General features: G+C 40.1%; 1 protein-coding gene across 4 annotated transcripts; it reads right to left on the bottom strand.

Annotated features, from left to right (window-relative positions):
• Nucleotides 1-919: 919 nt before the first annotated feature.
• On the bottom strand, nucleotides 920-16,537 carry rfx3 (regulatory factor X, 3 (influences HLA class II expression)). Of its 4 annotated transcripts, none has more exons than XM_029516298.1 (17): nucleotides 16,403-16,537; nucleotides 11,663-11,775; nucleotides 11,406-11,494; nucleotides 10,402-10,660; nucleotides 9,042-9,116; nucleotides 8,591-8,772; nucleotides 8,360-8,479; nucleotides 8,166-8,290; nucleotides 7,879-7,994; nucleotides 7,043-7,158; nucleotides 6,681-6,832; nucleotides 6,460-6,557; nucleotides 6,143-6,292; nucleotides 5,611-5,819; nucleotides 5,356-5,509; nucleotides 5,165-5,207; nucleotides 920-4,875 (listed from the first exon to the last, which is right to left on the bottom strand). In XM_029516298.1, exons 2-17 carry the CDS (start codon nucleotides 11,768-11,770, stop codon nucleotides 4,595-4,597), a joined length of 2,277 nt encoding a protein of 758 aa, XP_029372158.1. In that variant the 5' UTR covers nucleotides 11,771-11,775; nucleotides 16,403-16,537; the 3' UTR covers nucleotides 920-4,594. The 4 variants fall into 4 exon arrangements, with proteins under 4 accessions (XP_029372158.1, XP_029372159.1, XP_029372157.1 ...); XM_029516296.1 differs by having other exon boundaries at nucleotides 4,595-4,875; nucleotides 6,681-6,835; XM_029516299.1 differs by lacking the exon at nucleotides 9,042-9,116 and having other exon boundaries at nucleotides 6,681-6,835.
• Between the last annotated feature and the right edge of the window lie 559 nt (nucleotides 16,538-17,096).

The following is a 17,096-nucleotide window of genomic DNA, read 5'->3' as shown; positions in this document are numbered from 1 at the left end:
TTTTATGTAAAATACACAATACAAATCACCCTACACGCATTGGTTTGCTTGCCAATTTCAGAAGATATGAAGAAAACTTAACGGCACACAAAAAGAAAGTCACATGAAGTTTGTGTGTATATATTATATCAGATATTATACATTATCCCAAAACGAGAGAAAATAAAATCACAAATGCACTTTAGCCAACATACCTGATAAAATATTCACCAAAAGAACAAATCAAATAATTAGGACACAAATAAATATACCTTTTCAGTTTTTGATATATACACATTTTTGTTTAGGGTGAATCAAAATAAAAACCTTCCCCAAATGCCACTGCCAAATGCTTGTGCTTGCATTAGAGCGTGCTACAGATGGCCACGACTCACTGGACTGTCAAATGGCACTTGAAAACATCCAAATACAAATCTCAAACAGGTCACAGCATTCAGAAAATATTTGACAAAAGAAACCACGATTATGAGAAAACAAGTCATAAGAAAGAAGCATTTTACTTACAGTAACTCCTTGTTCAGTAACCAGTTCTATACAATAAAAAGCTGTTTGCAGGTAATCTACTGTGTGTAAACTACTCACGTGTGTGTGTGTGTCTGTATGTATGTATGTATTTGTGGTATCACATCCAGTAAGTAATAAATAGTCCAGTGTGAGGACAAGGTGTTTATGCTTCTTCAGCCCTGGGGTCTTAAGTGGCAGCACCTGTGCAATGTAACGTCTGCTCTGATAGCCTCTATCTGTAGCCCACCAGAGACCCAATAGTCACCCAGGCCATCTGCTGTGGCCGGGGCGAAATTAAAGGCACTGGAGTCTGCTATGGGTCAGTGAAGCTGTCATGTTGTCCAGGTGAAGACGCACTTCTTAGCTTTGCGTTCCTATGACAAGTTAAGGAATAGCTTATGTCTTTTTTTTTTCCTTTTTTTTTTTCCCTCTTTAGTTTTTCGGGTTGCGAACAGCTGTTACAAAGGGGCGGCGAAAAAAACTAAAACAATTCTACTCCATTTCAAAGACACTGAAAAATAAAGTACAGTTGTGTTGGCAGCATGAACATCAGTCCAGTGTCCCGGCAGGCTTTGAGATGCTGAAAGTGAAATCACTGTGTGGCACGACAGTCTAGAAGTCAAAACAAAAAACAAAACTGGGGAAGAAAAAAAACTAAACAAACCGAAACAAAGTTTCTATCACTTGACTGAGTTGAAAGACAGTTTCTAGCAGCACATGGTAGGCGTGCAAGACCAGAAAGCACTTATGATCCTAAAGCACACATTTAAGTCATAAAGAAAATATATATATATATATATATTTTTTTTAATGCATTTTCCACCTCAGGCACAAAATAATACATAGTACCTTCTACAGTGTTGCTGTTAATTCATATGATGAAGGAGTTGAGATTTTCTACGGGCTTTTCTATCATTCAGCCAGAGGCAAGATAATACATCCTGCAAAGACCTTCATCCCTGTCTGGTACACACGACCCAGATGTATGAACACATTTTCAAATTTTTAGTCAGGCAGAACGACCACATTTTAAAAAAATTCTGTGATTGTTGGAGTCAGTCAATTGAGCTCCTGATAATGTCTAAGTTCACTTTTCATAGATAGTACATGAGCACAGATTTATGTGGGGCTCTGCAGAAGCAAAGGAGATGATCTTGGGCTTTTCTATCAATTTGTCTCAGCTTTCACTTGAAAATTAAATACCAGGAGTTGAGGCACAATCTCTTTCATCTTCATAATGGTCACAGGCTGATGTAAACAAAATGAGCAGACCTGACGATCACTGACCTTTTCAGCAGACTTTTCAAACTGTCCTCAAGGAATCCAATAAAAAAGCCAATTTTGTGTGCACTTAATTCCTAAATCTTGTACGTCAGACATTTCAAGCCAGAAGGATCACGGTAAGGCTACAGTATGAGATGTGTACCCTAAGTATAATAAATAAGAAACTTGTCTCTGGTTGTGCCAGAATTTATTTTTTCAGGTTCCCCAAAGCTTTGTGGAATAAACGCAACATCCAAGGAGTCCACTGAGCCAGAAAATTAAATGACACACAGTATTGGTACTTGTCCACACTCCTTTACTGCTAAGCTTGTTTTCTATGCAGGCATACAGTTCCTGTGTACGGCTAGTATCTAAAGGAATTTTTGGACTAGTGAGACAACCTAAAAGACTGATTACAGCAAATACAGTGCCAAGTTTTCTTTAAAAACCTCAACCTACATACATGACTTACAAAGAAAAAAAAAAGAAAGAAAGAAAAAAAACAACAACAAAAAAACCTTCCAGTCTCTGTACAGTAGGTCTGCTCTTTGCAGTGGTATAATTCATGATTCATTATCAGTTCCCATTGTACCATATGCTTCTTAATTGAAAAACAAAAAAACCCAATAAATATCAATAAATAAACATTTATGCAAGGAAATGGTGAAGACCATTTCAACAGGCATGAAAAACAAATTATTTTACTAGCAAAATGTTCCTATTCAGAGGATTAATCTCAATATTCTCCACAACATAGAAGGCTGTAACAGTTCAAGTATAGATGCAAGTCTAATGAACCAAAAGTTAGTCCTCATGCCTTCCCAATTTCACAGTCTAAACTAACTACAGAGGAGCTACCAAAAGAAACAATCACATATAAACGATCAGACCAACCACATAAAAAGCAACAAATATATGTAGTGTATCATCATTATATATACTATACATATATATCTATATATCTCTTTGAATATCAGAAAATATCTACTTTTGGTCCACTGTACAAAGGTGATCTTTAAACAGGGAACAAAGGATGAAGCATTTTATGGGCTAAAAACGGAAATCACAATGTATCAGAGGTGAGAGAAAAGCAATGCAGATTTTCTCTTTCGCGTTGAGATTTGTGCAGTACAGTGGTGTGTGTGCAATTAGTGTTTGGTGACTGTTCTGCACGCGTCAAATGCTGGCACCACTGGTTTGAGGTAGGGTGACTGATGGATGTGTTCCAACACATACACACAAGCATGCAGACACAGGCATATATACAAACACAATGCACACTTAGGCATCCATATTCACACATGCACACAGTCACACACACACGCTCGAATACACACAAAGAGAGAGACACACACATTTCACCCAATAACAAAGGCTGATGAAAGAATAGGCCTCAGGAGGGCAGAGTTAGGGCAGGGGCAAGGCTAAAGACCACGATTTAGTTAAGTAATAAGCTTAGTAGAGCTGATCCAGAGAAAACAACAGGTGTGTCTGTGCCTGTATTCCTTGGTCTCAACACTGATGAGCCAGCCCAAATCCAGCCACAAGTCACCAGAAAGCCAAAGCTGTGGCTGGGACAATGCAGAGGGGCTGTGGGCTCTCTACACCACACAGTCAGGACTACAAGGACAGCTGCATTTAAGGATAAGGCACTATGATAAAGCCGAGGTACATTTAATCCCTGACATTCCTTCTGCTCTGCAACATGGCACTGTGGGACAGGAAACAGCTCTCGGGCGGCCCAAATGGCTCACTCTCAGCTCTCTCTTGTTGGTTTGTTTTTGGTCCATCCTGAACTTAAGAAATTTCTTTAAGAAAGAAACTGCAAAACTGGGGAAAACTTATTCAGTAAGTTGTTTTCTTTACAGCTCGTCACATAAACCACACTACAGAGCATCTAAAATCAACAAAGGCAAGCGTTATGCACAGAGTGCAAAGAAAAGCTAGTATTGAGGAAGTGGGTTTCTACAGCCAGTCTTCTCAATATCTATATACACGAGTAGCAGCGTGATATTTCTCTAGGTGTTTTTTTTCTGTGGCTAAAAGCTATTAGTGGTTATCGGCTGGTGACTACCAAATCAATTTCAAACCAAACAGACAAATCTGCCCCATCATTCTTTTTAAGTGTCATACATACATAGAAAGTCATCCCTTTTTTTAGGCTACATACAATACTCAAAAAAATTTTGTTCAGCCAAAACTTTATCAGCCACTGGAATGCATGTTGACATAAATCATACTAAAATTAGGAGGGGTAGCTTGAAATTAAATCAAAACACAATGATAGCACCATGAGTTTTAGGTAATACCAATTGAAAGTACAGCACATCTACATACAATAGGCGAAAGTCTTCAGTCGATCGATGACTTTGCTCCCCTGGGACTGGTGACATGGATTTGAGCTCTGTGACATCAGTAGTATAAAAGGAGTCGAATTTTCCTTCACTTTAAAACTTGTCCATACACACAGACAGGTTTGCTATTAAGTCATGTCGAACCAGGAAACATTGAATGGGTCAAATTAGTCCTTTTTCTCCAGGTCCCTTCCACCAGCTGCATTGATAGAGTACAGAATTATGGGATGAAACCACATCCAGAATCTAAGCAGTCAGACATGGACAGCACATCTTGGCCATAGTAAAAGCATTCAGCACTCCTCCACTGACCAGCCTGGGTAGGGAGAGGAGACCATGTCCAGAAAAGTGCAGACAGAGACCAGAGACAATGCATGAAAAAGACGGAAACATGTAGACTTACAAAGAGAAAGATATGTCGAGAGTGAAACAGCAGAAATAGTTCGGACACAGTGGGCCGTGTCCTTGGACCTTCAAACAGAGGCGTAGGTGTTGCCTGTGGTGCTGCAGTGGCGGATAGTAGGAGTACCAGCTGAGGGGGTAAGGATGTGCTCTGTGTGATCCTGCGGGGGCTGGGGCAGCGAGTGGAGGACACCTGGCTGGACAACCCCCACTACAGGGTGAGACCCATCCTCTAGGGCCCCTACCTGGATCACCTGGATTACCTCATGCTCTGACTTCTCCCGCTTGGCAAGAGGTTCCCCAGACTCTTCTGTGTCTTCTTCCAAGTCACTGTCCATTCCACTCGTTTCATCTAGAAAATAACACATAAAGCATATAAAACAATGGTAGACCCTCAATATTTATCATTTTGCTAATTTATTAATTGTGCAATAAATTATGTGTTATCACATTTCAGTGTAATTAGTCCTATAAAGGGCTTTCCATAAAATGTCTAAGGAGCCTCAGCTCATTAACCTCTTGCCTGTTGCTGATTTTAACGATCAACAAATTGTAAACAACATATCCTACTTTCATAAACAGTTCCACAACAGCCCGCAACAAGAAAATCTCTCTTCTAGCTTGCAGATTGTGCAACATACCTTTATCAATGTTGGTGAGAGATAGAGTATTGAGACTGTCGAACTGAAAACAGAGTGACAAACATCATAATTAGAGAGGCCCCTGGCGAATCTTGTTTTCTTCATTTTTTTCTTGGTCCAAATGTGTAACCACAGGGGTACTATGAAGTATGGAAGTACTGTTATAGAAAAGCAATGCAAAGCAGTTGTACCTCCCCCATCACACCAATTGGTGTCTCTCCTGTAGCTTGGGCCACACGATGCTCCACTAGATAAAACATGTACTCGTCATACAGGAGGCGAATCAGGTGGAAGGAACCAAAGCTGGCAGCACTGCGCAGGGTCAGGTCCCTGATGACCATTGAACTGGAGAGACATGAAAAAAAAACATTTGAAGCGTTCTGTAAAGATGCCGTGCACTCTCTCACACGTCTCTCTGCATGGTTGGTGGTTGTTGGTTTGCAGACCTGTAGAAAGACCACTTTAACAGGAACTGTCGCGCTGCCCTGGGGAAACTGGGCCGGTGCTCGTAGGGCTTCAGCACCTGAGTGACCACATTGTCCAGCCAGGCTGCCCATTGCTCCAAAGAGCTTTGCTGCTGTAGTGTGGCCTTGAAGTCCTGCTCCAAGTGCTGAACCACCCCTTCCTCACACTGGCATACCCATGATGCTTGCTCCTACAGGCAAGACAAGTATTTACATAGGCAATAAAGACATAGAAAAACATTTACATTTAAAAACCACTTAAATAAAAAATATTATAATAAGAAAGTGTCTGATTTATTCGGTGAGTTGAAGCAAATGCTGTTTTAAGACCTAAACTATTCAGGAAGTGTGTTACACAGGCAAGTAGCATAGAAACGAAAAGCTTGTTTTTTTATTTCTCTTTTTTTTAGAAACACAAGATATGAGAAGTAAACTTGTTGTTGTACAAGGAGATCAGAGATCTATATCAGAAACGGAGAGAAAAAAAAAAAAAATCCAAACGAGCTGTTCTGACCTGTACATTGGCAAAATCAACACGGTTGAGATCACTCAGCATCTGGTTGATCTGTGACGTGTTTTGCAACACAGCACGTGCCGCTTGAGCCAGGTGGTTCAGAGAGGTGTATCTGCGCAGTGTTTGCGCAAAGGCACTAACAGCGGCAATCTATGAAAGGGATGGGTAGAAAAGACCTAATGTTAGCATATCTTACACAGGAGATGCAGTAGTATCTTTCACATTTTGTGTCTCATGTATAAATGGTGTATTTGGAGAGAGTATCAAGAAACCCTTTGCATTGCCTTGCTGAAAAGGTAGACTACATAAATGGCTACCTTGGTCTGGATCATTCTCTGTGGAATGGCATTCATGGCATTATTGAGCCAACCTTCCAGGCTTTTGGCAAAGTTGCGAATGGCTTGAGTCAAGGCACCTGAGAAGACGAAACAAGAAGGAATATGAAAAGATATAACATGAGCAGTGAATCAATTACGACAGCACAAGCATTAAACAGCAGTGAGCACAGCACGGACAGGTGTCTATCAGTATGACTCACTGGGAATGGGTCTCAGGACATCAGGAATGAGGATCTCCACAAGGGCCTGGTACATTAGGTGATCACAGGTACTCATCCATTTGAGCACAGTCTCATTTCTGCACAGCCCCAATAGCTGTGATCGGGGGAGCCGTGCTTCGATCTCACTAATGCTGCTGAAGAACAAACACAAGATTTAGACAGATGCTCTTTGAAACCAGATTATCCCAAAATGATTTAAATTAAAATACATACTTGTAGAATATACTATGGTATCTTGGTATCATTTGAAAAACATGACTGGCTTTATTTAATTAAAAAAACCCAACAAAACTAAACATGAAACTGGCATCATTGTGAATAATCACTGGCTGTGATCGCACCTGTTTTCTGTCACAGTGGCACCCTCTACTGAATCAGGGGGAGAGTAGCGCCAGAATGTCTGCCATAGTTTCTCAATTAGGCTGAATTGGAGGTTCACCACAACATCCAAGATAGCCTGAAACGAAAGCAGAAGAGTAATCTAGGACTGCTTTCTAAAAGAAGAAATAGTCTCGAGGTCTGTAGATGTTCCAAAAGAACCAGGTCAAACATATTTTGCCAGTGCACTGAGGAGTAGAGATGAATTTCAGTTCACTATGATTTTAGTGGAAATATAGATACCTCAGAGCCTCAGGACATTAACTAAACCATGTCCATGGCTAGAGATTGCTAGATGTGTGTGAGGAGAAGGTAAACAGCTGTTCGTCAGATCACAAGAGCTTTAATCATCACCTGTGAGTGGCCTAATCCCTTGTCTTTTTTTTTTTAGACATGAAAAGATTTGATTGAAAATAATAAACAAATCTGCTCTAAAATGTCAGTGGTTGGCATTTACAAATCTCACTACAAACACACATAACCTTTCCCCAAGACTCCACACAAATTTTAAATTGCACTCTTTTTCAAAATTTAAAAACTTTTGTTTGGTATTTTCAATCCTGCTTAATACTTCTAATTGTGAAAAATAAAAAAATTTAAACTACATAACTGCTGTAGTCACAGATAATGATGGATTAAGCTATGTATATATAATAATGAAAAACTTTTTTGGAGAGAATAATTTTAGGGAAAATATTGTCACAATACTCATGAGAGTTGATGCTATAATCAAGAAATGTTATAATATTGAAGCTACTGTGGGGACTTTGTACGGACAATGAGAGGAATGCAATCAAACCTCGCAATGCTCTCTGTAAAGGGACTGAAGAGCTTTTACATCCTCTGGACTGATGTTCTCTGTATTGCTCTGTCCCAGGTCCAGCTCCACAAAGTCAGGGAGCGCCCGTGATGCATCTGTTTGTATAATACAATAAAATGAATTTGTCACAATGGGATAATCTGAAAAAAAAAAAAAAAAAAAAAAAAAAAACCCCATACATCTGCTGTTGGCACATTTCAATGCATCAATGCATTCAACAGGTTCCTTTGTCATAGACATTCTGCCAAAAGACAAAAGCAGCTGACCTAGGAACTGTTGGTGGTGCTGGCTCTGTGCAATGACTGTCTGCTCTGCTGCACCAGGATGGTGCTGGCCTCCACCTGAGTAATTCTCCCCAGAACCACTATCAAACTTCTGCACTGGCTTGAACCTGAAAACACATGACTCAACTCAGTATCAATAAAATAAACATGATCTGTATGTGTGTAGGCAAATGTACCTCTGTTTTTGCTGAACAGGTTGCTGTCTCAGAGCCATATACTGCATGTCCTCTTGGAGTCTATTGAGTGGGGAATCTGGTTTTACACGTATACCATAGTAGTGATATTTGGAATTCCCCCTGCAACATAAAATCAAAAAAAGAAAAGAGTCACCCAGTTAGGTAAAGAGTAAAGCCCAGATGGCTGGGAAATATTGTTGGGACAAAAGAGAAATGAAAAAGAAAGCCAACCTTGTCCCAAGGCGCCTTGTACGGAGTCCCATGAAGATGGAGCGGATGAGTTTGCCAAAGGAGGCTGCATTTACAGGGTCCAGTTTCTGCTCCTGGCAGTGGCGCAGGTAATGATTGTAGAGAGTTGATCGTGGTAGACTTACGCCCTCTGCTGTCTCATAATTGTCCAACAGCCACTGAAGCTACAAGAGAACACTTTGTTTTACTAAAGAGATTCTCACTGGCCCATGCAAACTGCCTGGAAAGACCTCAAAACCAAAGTCAGTATACTGTTGCATCACAGCTCAGCCAATGACTTTAAAGCACCATTAACTACAAGAAGCAGCAACACAAAAAGCAAGCAACCCGCTAAACTCAAAATTTATAGAGAGTTGAGGGAGGCAGAACAGCAAGAGTGAGTAATGCAAAAGTCAAGGTGGAGCGGGGGCAAGCATTTTTAAACGCAACTTACATGGCTGTTGAGCAGTGAGCTTCTCTGACTGGATAAACCCTCAGATTTTTGGAGCGTCTCAATCGCCATTTCAATCTGATAAACCACGAAGCACATGACGACAAAATGTAAGAGGGGGAAATAAAAAAAATGAAAGCAAGGAAAATAAAGAGTTGAAGAAGACACATTAGTGGCCACTAACAAAAATAAAGGATAATCTACAAAAGATTCCCAAGCAAGCACCACTAGACCCAAGCAGAAATCCACTCACATGGATTTATTAGCGGACATAAGTTATTATGATTAGGTTGGATTGATATATTTCCCTTTGGTAGCATGGTGTCTCAATGTTCAATACTGTCACTGTCTACTAAAAAGATCTTCTGTTTCAAGTCTCCTGCATGGTAATTTATTATTCAGAAAAAAAAAATACATAGACTTTTTGAACCATTAACTTTGTGTAATAATTTTGTAATTAACTTTGTAAAGTGGAACATTACATTGACTACAGACAGATGAGGCAGCATCTAAAAAAAAAAAGAAAAAGAAAAAAACACTTAAAAAAACCCAAAACAAAACAAAAAATATTCCACAATATGTTTAAACTCTCTACCATCCATATAATGTAATATCAGTGACACACCATTTCTACATTTCTGTCAGAAAACACCATTACAGTGGACTGTGAAAATGCCTAATGGGGTATTCAGAATACAGTTTAAGAGCAAGGCCTAAGTTTGTGAAGTTTTTCACCTACCCCCCTTTCTTTTTTTAAATAAACACACCTGTCCCTCCGGTTTACACCCCTCTTTTTGGTGGGAATAACAGATAGATGAAATGAGGGATGGACACAAAAGCCTGTCTCACTTCAACACAATATTCAGGGTTAGAATGTGAACATGGCTGGCACTAGTTAAATCACTTCAGAGACTCAGGCCCAGCCTACGTACAACATTGCATAGATCAGCAAAGGGACATTGCCACAGATGAAACACTCAACACACAATTATGGAGAAGGTCTAAATTTAAAATGATTTCTCTGTAATGTAACATAATTTGTGCACTATCTATACACACAGAGATTTTAGGGAAACAATCTATTGAAAATTGAGTGCAAGTGTGGCATCCTACTTAAAAGGCCATCATCTTACATTTTGGATCAAACCAGTACACATATCAATCAAGTATGACATAAATAGAAATACTTCTGTTTTGAAGAATGTAATAAAATCTTGAGCCGTGAGGAGCTGATAAGGGTAGATTTAGAAGTGACTACGGAGTGGCAACAAGTATTAGTAAGAATGTCTTTCAACAAACACACCAAAGCAGGCAGAAGGCAAAGGCAGGTGAGGAGCCCAATTAGTAGGTTCTGTGCACTTACAGTAGCTGGTGAGGCTCGCGCAGTCTGGGTGGCAGGGTGTGGCCCAGCATTGTCCATGAGGTAAGCCCCAGAACTGCTGCTGATTACCTGACCCCCTGCCAGACCCATGCTCATTCCTCCACTGCCCCCTCCTCCATTGTTGGTCATGCCATGAGATGTCACTACAGTGGATACTTGCGATGAGCTGCCCTGTGTGTCAAAGTAGCTCCCTCCACTGTTCTGGCTATACAGCTGCGGCTCTGAGTACGAATAGGTTCTTCTGTTCAGACGAAAGGTTAGCAGTCAGTCAATGTGCCCAAACTCAAAATAAAACAGAGGAAAAGAGGCCTAAATAATGAAATGCTTGTAACTTTTGAATTATTTGTTACTTTGCAATGTCTTGACAAAAAAAACAAAAAAAAAAACAAAACAAGACACCTTGTTTGTGTAGCCACAGTCAAATGTTATCAACAGTGATTAGCATTACGTGAACAATCCAAAATTAATTAATTTAAAATTCCACAATTTATTGCAACATAAAATATTTAATTTAATTAATTGGATGCATATTTGATTTGACAACTTCCATGTTTTGCTCATACAGGATTTTGGTTTGTGCTGGTCTACCTTACACAATGTTTCCACCAGTAGCAGTCACACAGATACTATTTGTGTCTGTACATGTGCGTACATGTGCATCACAGTAGGACAAACTTGGGCTTGTTTGTGAAGTGTTTATGTAACCCCATTCCTCAGTCCCATGGGACCCTTGCATAGCGTCAGCACTTAGACAGGCCCACTTGTGGTCATGTTCAGGTGACTGAGCACAATCAGGCACACAACTGCTAACCCCTCACGAAAGAAAACAAACACAAAAAACCAGCACACTCCTGCCACACATCATGTGCTTGTGACATGAATGATGGTGTGAAGAGACTTAAGAGGAGAAAAAACAGACTGCAGAGACATAGCACTAATATTTGTTGAGTAGTATAAGAACAGAGCTGGGAAGCAGAATGACTCACATGTTGCCATTGGTGTAAACGGCACTGTTTTCCTCCACATACTGCACCTGTGCTGGGTAAACATGCTGAACCTGTTGAACAGTCTGGGCCTGGAAAAACAAATTGGAAGAGTTGCAATTTAATGATATAAATTACAAAAATGTCATGTTGCACTGAGAGATACAGAGGAATGGGATGGATGGAATAGGAATGGAGGTAGAATGCATCCTAGCGCATTAACATTCACACACAAATACACACAGACAGGCTTGATGTACCTGTTGCTGGACAGGCACCTGCTGGCTTGAACCGGTAGGCTGGACAGGCACAGTGGTCTGAAGAGGAACAGTGGAGGTGGAGTCAGCGCCTGCTTCAGGGGTCTGCATGGCGCCTAAATAAGACACAGCACACAATATCACTGTTCAGAGATGATAGGTTCTGTTGCTGAAAACCAGGAGTACTCTGAACCTACAGGTCAAACTGGCAAAGCCACTTTACGCCTCAACGACACCAACATAATTATCTTTTCATTACACAAAAGGTAACATACAAAATATCAAAGATTAAAGCCACATTCAACCAAAAGACAAATTTTACGAACACAATTTTGAATTTTTCTAGTTGTTTTTGAGAAACAAACTTCACAATAAAATAAAATGTCCTACTTTTTAAACAACTGGTGAAATAGTTATGCAGTTATGTATTTTATAAACATAAACTTCAAATCAGCATAAGCCTTATGCTTAAGATTTTTCCTGAGCAAATTACAAAGAGTGGCCAGAAAGACAAATTACATGACAAACCTTGTAAAGAAGAAATCCCTTACCCTTACAATCATCCTAATGATTTGATTATCCTTGGCCATAAAATTGTGCCAAAATTAGATACCAATCAAAGTATAATAAAAACCATGAGGTTTCATCAGAGACCCTTGTTTGTTTTGGGCAAATCAATTCTACTAAAGCTGCTCTACAGACATTCTACACAAGCACCTGCTTCTGCTTTGTGGTACTCAATGTACTGAAAGCCTCATGCATCACTAACACATGGTCTTGTCTCCATGTTCACAGCCATAAAACAAGTTAATATTTAACAAACTCCAAATAGATGCTGCTTCGTCTTGCTCCATCAGCCGGCACTTTTACAGGTTTAATGTTACTTGAGGTTGGAAGTTCTGCATCCTTACTACTAAAAGGTACTACAAGCAACCAGCAATTTATTAATTTTGCTTACCAGATAAACATTACTAGTAATAAAAGATAAATATTGTGCATTAAAAAGGATGCCTGAAGTACTTACTAACCATGGATAAAGTGAACTATTTTGAAGCTAAGTATAATGTGAATAGGGCCTGTGGTGAGTCTGTGTTTGTGAGTTAATAATAGCATGGCTAACACCACCCATTTCTTCCAGAGGAAGGCCACCTCCTCCCCATCACAGTTTCCATGAACAAGCCTCTCTTGGTTAATTAAGCTAGGTCTCCTAACAGCTTCAAATCTCTCCGGGGACAGCCTGTCCCTTCCCTTTATCTTCAATATCATATTGGCCTTTTTCTGAGATGAAGGATATCACGTTATTCGTGTTGGGGTGACTCAAAGTTGAATGTCAGAGTTAAGTCAGTCTTTTTCGGGTCATTCATTCATCAGTGCGTGTGAGGTACAGTGAAGCTGCAGCAAAAATTCCAGATTTTTGCTGAAGCTATGAATTTACATACATAGGCACTGGTATTCATTAATGCACAGCCATCTGCTTTCAACATGACTATTTTGAACACTTTGGAGATGGGGGTAACTGTATATAATATCACTGTCAGACGTATCAGCAGGCTGTTGATAGGCAGAATGCGATCTGGCTGGTGGGAGAAAAAAACGACTATCCAGAGAGTTAAATATTTACACTCTGATTTAATACATAAAAAAATGGCAACCTGATTGAATATAAGATTTACAGACTCACTTTATCCTGTGTAAAAGCCACTGAATACAGGCTACCTAAGTGATAAAAATGTCATTCTACACTGACACTAACTTTTAGTTTTCTGTATCCCAATGGTAAAAAAAAAAAAAAAAAAAAAAAAAACTTGAGGAAAATGTGGACTCGTGCTCTTCAGTGCAGTTTGAAAGCTAAAGTACATTTGCCCAACTGAGCCCACCTAATCGAGGGAAGAAGCCCCTGCATCACAACACACTCTTGTTGCCTCATCCCAACCCCCTTCACAAACACACACACTCTAACACACCTCCTGGCTCACCATTCAGGCACTCCCTTGTGGCCCACTTAAATGCTGTGCTCCACTGAGCAAGTGCAAGCCCTACAAAGACACAGAGGAACAAAAGCCACCAAGGAGGGCAACATTTTGCCCTGCATTTTCTCCCCTCAATTCCTCTTGCTAACATTCAAGCGACAAATAGAAAAGACTGCAAGGTACCAGAGTCACAGCACCAACCCAAAAAAAAATAAAAATAAAAAATACAGAACCATCCTTTGCCTCTCTCGTGTGCATGTATGTAAAGGTGGTGTCCGATGCACCAAGTAAAGAAATATGAGCTGGTTAAAAAAATAAATAAATAAAATAAAGGCTGAAACACCATATACAATAGCCTACCTGTGACACACATTCAACTCAAGGCAAGACAGGATCACAATCAGGTGCAAGTACAGCAGGTGGAGGGACATGTTGCTGGGAGCTCGGGGGGGTGGGGGGCATGCAAAGTATTGTTTATTTAGGAGTCAGATTTTCAGATCAGAAAGTAAAATAGGAATGACCTACAGTTTTTGCTCATGTAGATTTTAATTTAAAAAACAATGTATATTATGTATACAATGTATAATATTAACATATGGGATACTACTAGTGGTGGTGCCGCCAAAATAGTAAATAACAAAGCTGGTGACCAAAATATTAAAGGAGTTGGTTTCAAGATTGGACCACAAGACAGAGAAACGTGAAATGTGCAAACACATTTCTGAAATATCTCAACACAGATTATCAGTATTAGTAAATGTACACTGTTAAGTAAAGTTGCCTGATTTAGGGAGGAAAAAACAAGGACCTTCAGGTAATATCTTTCATCAACAATACACACACAAACATACACACAAGAAATCAACAACACAACATTTTTCCTTGCAGACAAAGGCAAATAACAAACCAAACATCCAGCATTCTGGTAAGCCATGAAAATGAATGACTGAATAATTGAATTAATCTGTCCCTCTTTAAGTGATTGGAAATGCAACAGGATCCAGGCAGCAGGTGGCATGGTACTATTTCTGTCCTACTGGACTACAGGTAAGTGGTAACATGATCTGATAACTAGCAGTTTCCAACATCCTGTTTTGTGTGTATGCATGTTTTTTGACCTATTTTGGGTTGTATATACCCACAGATAAGTTATTCATATTATTTTGGGCTTTGTGTTAGGAATATGTAGAATGGTACTAACATATTGACATGATTAGTTTGAACTGGTCTGGCACTGTCAGGCCTTCTGGCTTATCAATGATGGGTCTTCTTAAAACAAAAGCCATATTACAGCTGTATTTACAGATGAATAATTAACAACTAATTAAAGTGTTAATCTAAGCCTAAAGATGAATATCTTACATTCAGTTACTGCTGAATACTACATAATGAAGATGGTATTTTCCAATCAGCTCTTACTCCGCACACACGCGCACACAGCCTAAAAGGAATCAAAGGTCACGGCTATACAGGAGACCCAAGGTATCCAAGAATATTTGTAATGCATTATTAAGACATGAAGGCTCTACTTGAGTCAGTGACCAAAAGGATTAAGGAATGCAAGACTGCAAAAATTCTATGCTGAGAAAAAAGGAAAATCCTATTTTGGAGTGATATATATGTGATTGTTTGTACTTAATTAAAGTGGGGGTAAAGCAAACCTGGCACACTATGAAGGTGTTGACTCAAAACTTCCCCTTACTCAGTGTCATGCTTGATTGAATACACTCCTCTACCTGCGCATCCAGGAAATGCATACATAGACACAAATACACGTACACACACATACACACACTAACAGTATATATGTGTAACAAGAATATGGAAATGCAACCTTTTTTTTAACGTATTATTCATTAATTGTGGACTATTTATATATTGAAAATGGGGGGATAAACCCTGGCGTTTACAAGCCCACGTATAGAATGTGCAGTGCAGAATAACGAAATGATGGTTTAAATGGGTACAAACTTGAACGTATTTAAATGTTGATTCCGTGATGATTTTTTCCCCCTTCAAGGATGACGACTGCAAAACTTAGCTTTGTGTTATCAAATAGCTTATCATGGCCATCTGATGCCACAAAGAGGGCAGATGGAAGGCTAGCGAAGCTATCTGGCTCTCTAAGACAAAAGGGAAAGTAATGGCTCAGCTATTGTCAATAGCAGTTAGTGTAAGGAAAGCTAGCTCACAACACTTTGTATTTGCTGGCCAACGTTATCGAGTTTGGACGAGCAACATCCTTTCAATCATCCGAAACACAAACTTCAAACATGAGCGTAATATTAATTCAAAAGTGTAACATTACAAGCAGGCATTGTCAGAAAACAACGTTAGCAACCTAGCAACAACAGACACCTGCTCCTGCTCCAGCTGACCAGCTAGCATCAGTGGCTAGCCCAGACCTATGCTACCACCCAGCATGGCAAGTTTAAACCAATCCGTTCCACATAAAATCCAAATTCCGCCAACTAGACAACATTTGGACAATTTCTAACCAGAGAGCAGCCCATGGGCTAACAATGCTCCGCTCCTGCTAGCGAGCTGTGCCTCTCACATCTGTGGGTATCTACAGGCAACGTTAGCAAGCGGGCTAACACGTTACAAAGGAACACCCTCGCTAGCAAAAACTACCACAGCTAGTCAGCGAGCCCTCACTGAGCAGCGGACAAAACATAAACCAGAGCCGGAACATCGCCTTCGTTTAATGACACCACGAAGCGTGCAGGCGCCTCGATTCGAGCCAAAAAGATAACATAGAATCCGTTCAAACCTGAGCTGTGAACTGGCTGATGAAGATGAGGATGGTGGAGGAGGTGGTAATGATGGAGCGAGAGGTTGTTGTTGGTGGGTTACAGTCGCCAGGACTACGGTGACTATGGCGCTGCCTCACCGGGCAACAGTTGCTATAAAACTCACCGGGAGCGCGCAACCTTATCAGGCAGGTGGGAGGAGATTAAAGAAGCACCGAAGACTTTACGGAAATAAGATCACACCCAAAATACATCTGTTTGTGGGCAAGGAGCATAAAGTAGAGGGGCGACAAGGCTGGCATTTTAAACCCCAGCACTTACATTTAGTTTGGTTTATTTTCAGGACTTTCAATGCGTTGATTTAAAAAAAAAATGAACGTGCTTAAACGTACATAAAGTCAGAAAAATCTTTTTTTAATGCTCTCAGCAGCTGCCCCCCCCCTCCCCCGCCTGTATTCTCTGATCTGGTTGTTATCAAGATGCTCTGAGCTTTTGTTCTCTTCCCTGCTGATGCGCAAAGTTTCAGACACACCTAACCTGATCCACGACCTGCGTAATGTGGTCATTTTGGCATTTCTTTTATTTTCAGCCAAAAGTGATGACGACAAGCTAAGTTAATGTTCTACTGTAACGGTATATGATTGTACTGCAAGAATCTGATTAGGTCAGTTTATTTGGCCAGAAAGAGAGTGATGGATTTAGGCAGTTTAATAG

This window comes from Echeneis naucrates, chromosome 12, assembly GCF_900963305.1.
Source record: "Echeneis naucrates chromosome 12, fEcheNa1.1, whole genome shotgun sequence".
Taxonomy (NCBI): Eukaryota; Metazoa; Chordata; class Actinopteri; order Carangiformes; family Echeneidae; genus Echeneis; species Echeneis naucrates.
Note: the sequence above shows the minus strand (reverse complement) of the source record. Positions and strands in the feature narration are given on the sequence as shown.

What these genes read in the sequence shown, in the direction of transcription:
- rfx3 (XM_029516296.1), bottom strand. Translation starts at nt 11,770, where the DNA reads ATGCAGACCCCTGAAGCAGGCGCTGACTCCACCTCCACTGTTCCTCTT. An exon ending in AGGTGCCTGTCCAGCAACAG is followed by an intron (nt 11,495 to 11,662) that starts GTACATCAAGCC and finishes TTGTTTTTCCAG; the next exon opens with GCCCAGACTGTTCAACAGGT. An exon ending in GCTCACTGCTCAACAGCCAT is followed by an intron (nt 8,773 to 9,041) that starts GTAAGTTGCGTT and finishes GTTCTCTTGTAG; the next exon opens with CTTCAGTGGCTGTTGGACAA.